At 46.2% G+C, this 8,501-nt stretch overlaps 1 protein-coding gene across 2 annotated transcripts in view; it reads right to left on the minus strand.

Annotated features, from left to right (window-relative positions):
- jph3 (junctophilin 3) overlaps positions 1-8,501 on the minus strand; it is a 30,940-nt gene that overhangs the window by 5,904 nt on the left and 16,535 nt on the right. For both annotated transcript variants that reach the window (XM_025002437.2, XM_017439799.2), the window contains exons 3-5: positions 7,762-8,127; positions 2,712-2,836; positions 847-1,781 (exon numbers count right to left, since the gene is read on the minus strand). In XM_025002437.2, the coding sequence (XP_024858205.1) occupies positions 847-1,781; positions 2,712-2,836; positions 7,762-8,127 (1,426 nt within the window). The remainder of the gene's footprint in view (positions 1-846; positions 1,782-2,711; positions 2,837-7,761; positions 8,128-8,501) is intronic.

The raw sequence follows: 8,501 nt of genomic DNA on the forward strand, positions 1-8,501 counted from the left end.
CTGAGATGAACAGAAACTACCACCGTATCATCTGAGACGACTTATTGGGAAACACATTATTAATCAGAGAAGAAGAGCTGACTGGCTTCGAGATTAAAAAAAAAATCTTCCAAATGTGTCACACATTTCTCAGATCAGTTAGAGTTTCAGAATAAAAGGGCTATCATTCTTTGAAAGAATACGGGCAAAACTGAGGCTTCATGACCTCACAGAGGTGAAAGGTCACACAATGTTTTACTTTCCAGGCTAATATAATATAATATAATATAATATAATATAATATAGGTTGAGTTTTGTGCAGGTCTGGTTATTTTTCAGGGGCACCATCAGAGGGGGGCCTGGGGGGGCAACAACCTCCTGTATAAATCTGCTGCCCCCTGTTGGCCACCCTTAAATACATAATCTATAATATTTAGGCACCTAAAAGATTCAAAGGAATTCTGCAGTTTTATCTGAAAGATGTCAAGAGTTTGACTCCCTGTCAGTCAAAGCAGAGGGATTATTTTAACCCCAAAAAGCTAAAGTGTTGCACAGAGACGAGGCACCCAGATGTGCTCCTCCACTCTCATGTTAAACAACCACATCTTGTTCAGCCATGGCTGAAATTAGCAACAGATGGACCGTTTCCTCCTCTCTGTGTACAGACTGTATCGTCCTCAGTACCGCAAATCAGATTCCTTAACTTTTACCCAGTCATCATCCCTTATATTTGACCCAATCAGAAGCAGCGTAGAGCGGGTCATGACTTCCTGTTTTCAGCCTGTGGGTCATGCAGTTTATATGAATCGCCTGTAAATTAGTTCACACGAACTGGAGAGGAAGGAACGTGTTCTGCTGTCATCTTACCGAGTTGCCTTTGCCTTTGCTCGGCGTGACGCTCAGGTCCTGCCGCTCCGGAGTGATGGGGGAGGATCTCAGAGGGGGGGAGAGGGTGAGGTCCCGTCGTAGAGGACGAGACTCCAGTTTCGCCCCGGAACTGTCCAGTTTGTGCACCAAGTCTTTCCCCCCGTCCCTGGAGTCCCGGTTCTTATGCCTCTGTCGCGGCGCGCCGTGGGAACGCCCGTCTCCGTGGGCGTGCCCGTGCTTCTCCTCCCCGTGCCCATGGGGCTTGTGGGTAGTGGAGTCTCTGGGCTGTAAAGGCTTCATCTCCATCTCATAGTTGCTGATTTTCTCCTCGTCCTGTTCCAGCAGCCGGCCCCCTCTGCCGTGCACGCCCCTGTGCCCGGACGTCCATGTGGCAGACGAGGACGACTCTGTCCACCTGTCCCCTCTAGGCTGTCTGTGATTGGAGGAGCCGTGTTCCCGCGATTTGTGATTGGAGGAGCTGTGTTTGTGTCCGTTGGTCCGGTTTGCTGCTTGCCCGCCCCCTCCTTTTGACAACACGCCCCTCCTCCTGTCCTCGCTCCAGCTGTTGGCCCGAGGACACTCCTCTTTGACCCCTCCCTCCATCAGCACCTGGATCTCCGTCTCCCCTCCTCCTCCCCCGCCCTTCTCGCTCCTCTCTCCTCCCTCCTTCGCCCTGTCTCCGTGGTCCACGGCGCTCTGCCGGTGGAAACGGGCGCTCTTGCTGCGCTGTGACGGCCGGGCAGGGGGAGGCGGCGTGTGAGGGGGGGAGGAAGAGGGAGGGCTGAGGTCCGGGGTGGCGGCATCGTTAGACGGGTCGTCGGAACCGGCGCTCTTCATGTAGAGATCCGGGCTCTCGGCCGTCCCGGCGCTGCTCGATAATCCCTCGCACTCAGCTTCGCTGGAGACCTGACGTTTGGGCCGCTGCACCTCCATTCCTGCAGGAAGAGCAGAAAAACAACAAATGGGCGTGATTGATGACATCATCGTTAATTAGACCTAAATTAATGAATGAAGCCTATTTATGTTTGATGACTCTTCCTCTAACTTTTCACTCAGAGCCTTTAGGAGTTATTATTCATTATTTTCTTTCTTGTGTCAGCATTCACATTACAAGTTTTCGTACATTTGTTTGGACTCAAACTTCTGTTTGATTCGTTCATATATCCAAACCTTCAGCTCATTCAGCAGATTGGTTTCTGTAGTCTTTATACTTTTCAAAATATTTAACTTTATTTACAAATTTGTACCCCCTAAAATACATTAGGATCTCTTGAAATCTGTCAAAAACATTATTCTCTTTTGTTTTCTTGTGCTTCTTTTAGTTTTTAGTTTGTGTTTGTTTGTTTTTAACTTGAACAACTTCAGCTTCTTTAGCAGATTTTCTTTCTGTCAGCGCTGAGATTTCACAGGAAACGCAGCTTCTCCAGTTTGCCAAAGTTAAAAAATCTGCGGTTTACAGACTGATTCTGAAGTCCAGGATGTCTGAAAAGGTGCTGCTGAATGTCGGCGCTGATGTTTGTCTTTTCCCCGTGCAATGACACGGAGCAGAAAAAAGGACAGAAGAAGAATCGCCGGCGTGTGGAAGTGAAAGTCAGCGTGTGTCGTGTTGCGTGTTCGGATGCTCCGACTTCCTGCGGAGCTCCACGGGTGTGAGTGACAGAGGCAGAAACGTGAAGCTGGAGGGGGCCGACACTGACCTTTATCACCAACGCTTCCAGCTGACACACACACACACACACATGTTCACACAAACACACAAACAGAAGCACACACGTGTTGCTAAGTTTAGTTGGCTGGTTTTTGAAAACTTGTGCAAATGTGCACTGTGTGTGTGTGTGTGTGTGTGTGTGTGTGTGAGGGCCCACCGTTTCCAGGGTGCTGGAAGGACGGGGAGAACTGCTTGGCGGTGACCCGGGCCATGCGGCTCTCCTCCTGGGCTTTCTGAGCTGCTCCCACCGCCGCCTCAGCCTTCCCCTGAGCGTGAGCCGTCCTGAAACACAAGCAGGAGAGAAACTGGGCAAACCTGCAATTCTAAACATGGAAACAACAGGAACAGAAACATAAAAGGCAACAAGAACTACATTTACACAGAAATAGAATTTTGGAACAGTTAGCAAGACAAAGGTTTGATTCCAACCCGGAGTAAACCCACGAGTCCAACATGTAAACACCACACAGAAAGGACAGGAAGTGATCCTGCGACCCTCTCGCTGTGAGGCAACGTCTCTAACCACTGCACCGCCGTGCCCCTTGTAACCTAACAGATAATTTATCGTCTCTGAGGACAAAATTTAACTTCTGCACCTCTGATCCTGAAAGAACTAGAGGTTGTGTTTTAATTCTTTTAAATGTTGTTACACATTTCTGCAACGTTTGAAGCAATTTAAGATGTTATAGCTGGTCAGGAGGTTTGGCTCATGACTGAAAGGACGAGCAGGTGGAGGTCAGAGTGGAGCCGCTGCTCCTCCTCATTGAAAGGACTCAGCTGTGGTGGTTCAGGTCTTCTGGACGCCTCCCTGGAGGCCTTCAAGGCACATCCCACTGGGAGGAGACCCCAGGGCACACCCAGAACTCCTCTTTGGGCTGGGAGCACTTTAAGATGCCCGAAGAGAAGCTGAAGAGTGTCGCCGGGCAGAGGGACGCCTGAATGTGCTGCGTCCCAACCATGGATAGATGGTTTTGAAAGGTTTGCAGGGTAGGGAAACCAAGTCAGGTTAAATCCCAGGTGTTGGGTTAGATTAGGGTAAGGATTGGTAATACATGAACAACCATCATGCCACACGCCTCGGCCTCATGTTCTCTACGGGTTTTATACTTCAAGTACTGAACAGATCAGGAACCAGTAATCAGTTTTGTATTTCCTACCAGAGCCCATTAGTTCTCCGCACCTTTTGGTCGTCTTATTTTACAACAAATCTGCAATAATCAGGTATCATTAGCAGGATTGGCATCGTTCATATCTGAATTATTGGTTTTATTGGGTCTTATTAAAGCTGACAAATCTTGTTTTGCATGAAAGAGACAAACAGCGGGAATAAACAAATTACACCCATCAGTCAGAGGATCTGCCATTACTACAGAGCTGCATGATGGGAGGATTTTCCTGTTTAAACGTGCAGCAGTGTTTAATATCACAAAATAAATAATCTCACAGCTTCTGTGTTTGACAGGCTTTTCATCTCTCTAACAGCTTTGCAGCATCCTGTCCTTCTCTCTCTCTAATTGCCCTTTTTTTAAAAAACGATCCTCTTTTCATCTGACTCCTGTTCTCGCTTCTTTTCATTCGCTACAAATTTTTCTATGCTTGTGCACGCCCGTCTTTCCGTGCATCCTTCTCCTCTCTTTGGCCAGTAACAGTCTTGATGCAGTGTTGCATGTCGATGCTTATTGATTTCTTTTCCTCTCTGCTTCTCCGTGCCAGAGCCACAGTAAACTAAACACCATATCTCTGTGTTTGTTTGCTTTTAGGCAGAAATCTTAACTTTATATATAGAATAAACTGTTTCACAAGCAGGCAAGTTTAGATCAAAGCCCTCAGAGTTTCACTTCCTGTCCCGCGACCCTCTTCCAAGAGAACAACCTGTTTCTGCCTCTTCAAAGCAGGCTTGATTACGCAACACGACACCTCGTCCGAAAGAAAAGAGAAAGAGCTGCAGATGGAGGGCAGGACAGGTGATGAAGAGAACAAGAAGAGATGAAGAGGAGCGGGAAGACGTGAGTTAAAAGGTGTTTAACTTCAGTGAGTTGCTGCCGGCTTAATTGTGAGATGGAATAATTACAGAACGATCCACGAGTCGAACAACCGCTGCTTCAGGAATGATTTCTGTGACCATCGTAAAGTTTTCATCAACTCTGAAAACAGGGTGTCCAGTCCTGGTCCTGGTCCTGGTCCTGGTCCTGGTCCTGGAGGTCCACCCTGCAGGTTTTAGATGTTTCTCTGCTCCTCAGCAGGTCTTCAGGTTCTGCAGAAGCTCGTTAATCACTAAGTCATTCAGGTCAGGTGAGTCACGGCCCTTTATCATTTTATTTAGTTTAAATTTGAATTCTGTTCAGTTGTGTTGTTTAATTTTGCATTTAAGAATATATTAAAAAAGCACCAACAATCCTAAATTTATTTATTTATAATAATAATAAAAAGTGTTTAAATAAATAATTATATCTGATTTTTTAGGTAGTAAAAATTTTGCACTTGCTTATTTAAAAATATACCTAAAAATAATTAATCAGTTATTATTGCTTTTTAAAGATTATGTGTTTCTGTTTATAACTAAAAATAATCTTTTCAGTGATTATTTATGAATGTGTTTGTTTTAATCTCTTTTATACCTTCTGTTATTTATTTATACATGTAGTTTTTTGTTTGTTTGTTTAAAGATGTAGTTCTTATTTGAATTGTGGCATTCATGGCCCTCCATACTTTTCCACTCCTGACACTAAACAGGAGTCAGATTCTCTTAAATCTTTAGACATTTTAAAACAAAGAGATGAGCCCCGAACGAAGGAAGAGAAAGAAGAGGGAAAGACGCTGACGGTCCAAACGGCGACGGATGAGGAGGAGGAAAAGTCTCATCCAGGACTCGTGCTCTGGAGCAGCTGATGATGATGAGGATGATTCATATCTCTCAGAGCCTTCCGGTCGGCATCACTGCTAATCGTGTGTGTGTGTGTGTGTGTGATCATAAATCTGTTTACACAGCGTGCTGACTTACTTTCTGGGAACAAAACAAGCCACCCTCCAAATAAAGGAGTTGATTTTTGGTGGAAGTGAACGTTAACGCCCTCAGATGGAAACTGTGTGGAAGTGTGTCGGGCTTTAGGCTAGCTGACGAAACGAGGTCAGAAAACTGCAGCGAAGCTCAGTGAGTCACTGGTGTGTTTCTCTGGTTTTTACTAATCACACGACGACAAACGAGTGACTGAAGCAAAGAGACACAAACACAAAGGCTGGATTCACTGAAACATCAGAGCCAAAGTATTTATGAGCTACTTTACAAACAACAAGTGCTGCACAGCCAAGATGGAAGCACTAAAACACAGAGGTGGGTCTTTAACAGCACCTTAAAGTTAACCTTCTGCTTTCTGACACAAGTCAGACCAATCCTCAAAAACAGCTTCAAACTCCAGGAAGTCAAAGAAGCACGCAGATCATCCTTCCTTAAAAGCTTTCACTCCAAGAGAGCGAACGGCAGTAATTATCGCCTGACCGTTTCACCTCTCAGGGCTCCTCCTGGAGTCTCCAGAAAGAAACACCCTGCTGTTCAGTTCTGGGACGCTCCTGCAGAAGCTGCAGAATCTGGGTCACAACTTTCTGTGGGTCAAAGAGCTGACGGCTAAAATGAGGACATCCTGCAGGGTGAAAGTTTGATTTGTGCCATCGTTCTGAGCCTCTGTTACCTGTTGAGTCACCGAGGAAGAAAGAAATCTGCAGATAAAATCCAGCAGAGCTGTAAGAACTTAATCCTGCTTCAGCTGATCTCATATAAAAGGTAGGAAACATGCTGTGGTTTTCAATTAAGTCACTTTTGTTTCCAGTTTATTTTATTTTAAATGCATTAGAAATTAAAGGTCTACCATTTCTTGAAGGCATGCATGTCGCATGTTAACTTTAATGCCAGAGTGTTAAACTAAGATCATAGAAAATAAAATACAAGCAACAAAACAAATGCAAAGGAAAAATGCTGCAAACACCAAAAACACTAAAAAAAACCAAAACAACAGCAGGTAAGAAACGCTCCGAACTCGAGCACCGAGTCATGAGGACCACAGTGAAGTTAGTTCAAGGCTGGATTTTGGATGTTTTTGCTCCGTGGATTCAGAAAAAGCTGCTTTTGAATCCAGTCGGTCATTGTTGTGTGTGACGTATCAACAGGTAACTGCTGCAGAAACGATCAGGACTAAGAGGATTGGATCTTTACTGTTTCAGCTCGTCCTGCATGAAAACAAACATGAACACAAACATGCTCACAATCAACACAACTAAGATCACAGACATTTAAACACAAGGAGGTCTGTTTCCTGTTTTCTTATTAAAATGTATTGCTTCTTTCCTAAACGCTTTCATCTCATTTATATGTGGTTTATGATGCCTTCCCTCCTCTGGAAAACAGACAGGAGGTGTTCCACACACACACACACACACGCTGTATGACTGTGAGGTCAGAGTGCGACACATTATTACGATTGATCTGCTCCAAGGTCATCTGCTAATCCGATAGTAAAGCTAACCCACTTTCAGACATCCGCTTGGTTCTGTGTCTCTGTCTGGCGTCGCTCCTCTCCGAGGCTCCAACTGTTGAGCAACAATCGCTGCTGGGATCGAACTTAATGCTTCTGCTGCTTTTATTCTCCAAACTCAGCTCCTGAGCCGGACTGCAGGAGGGCAGCAGCCGAAGCCTCGCAGTTCAGTTAAAACTCTGCAGGGCGACATGCATTTCTTTAAGGAATGTTAGGCCTTCCACCTGTCTGTGAGAGAAAACAGGTCCAGGAGGGAAACCCAGACCTTCCTCCCCCTCAGCGACCAGCTCCTCCTGGGGGGTCCTAAGGTGCTCTGAGGCCCCCATCAGGTCCACCAGCTAATCAGCCAATCCCATGGCAGCATGCACAACCATCTCTAAGGTTTACAGAGAACCATCTCAGGTGGCTCCTTTGGATGAGGAGCAGCTCTACTCTGATGATGGAGCTCCTCAGCTTCTGTCTAAGGCTGAACCTGGCCACTCCACGCAGGTGATGACCACAGCTGGACCAATAAACGAGGAGCTTCTCCTGCAGACGAGGCCTTGATCCGTCGCTCCAGTCAGACTCAAGTAATAATAAAGTATTTCCTAATAAAAGTCTGTGGCAGCGATGAACCCAAAACCTCACCCATCACCAGAACTTACCATCAGAAGCTTTTAGTTCAGATTTCAGAGCTCCTACCTGGACAGGGCGATCTCCGCCTTCTGCCGGGCGATCTCCGCCGCCTTCTGCGCCGCCTCCACGGCCCGGTCCACCTTCTCCCTGATCTTGCTGGCCCTGAGCGGGATCAGGTTCTTCCTTTTGCCGCTCACCAGGACGTTCTGCTTGTACTTGCCCTCCTCCTTGGTGCCATCGGGGAAGGTGGTGCAGCCGTAGCCGTGGCGCTTGTTGCTCAGCCACTCCCCCTCGTACTGCAGCCCGTCGGACCGCCGGCTCACGCCGAACCCGGTTCGCTTGTCGTTCTTCCACTCCCCGCAGTAGGTCTCCGTTGCCGTGGCGTCCACGTCATCGTCAGCTACGGCCAGCTCTACGTCTGCGTCTCCGAGGCTGGAAAAGGTCAGAGGTCAGATTGGTTTTATTCTGAAGGTTGGTTAGATGGTGAAATTAGAAAGGCTGGAACTAGCTCCACCAGATGGTTTCTGTGATTTTATTCTTCTTAATTTGGTTTGTTTACTATGGGGCGCCGTTTGTAAAGGAGCTTGTGCTAAAAATTCATGCCTAAATTTTGTCACATTTAGCTTCAAACACTATGGGGCGCCGTTTGTAAAGGAGCTTGTGCTAAAAATTCATGCCTAAATTTTGTCACATTTAGCTTCAAACACTGTTTAAAAATGTAGTGTTGATTTTCTGATGTCACTTTTTACAACATTTAGCTAATTACATGTAATTGTTACAGCTACATACTAAATATAAATCTAAAT

This window comes from Kryptolebias marmoratus, linkage group LG11 (genome assembly GCF_001649575.2).
Source record: "Kryptolebias marmoratus isolate JLee-2015 linkage group LG11, ASM164957v2, whole genome shotgun sequence".
Lineage (NCBI taxonomy): Eukaryota > Metazoa > Chordata > Actinopteri > Cyprinodontiformes > Rivulidae > Kryptolebias > Kryptolebias marmoratus.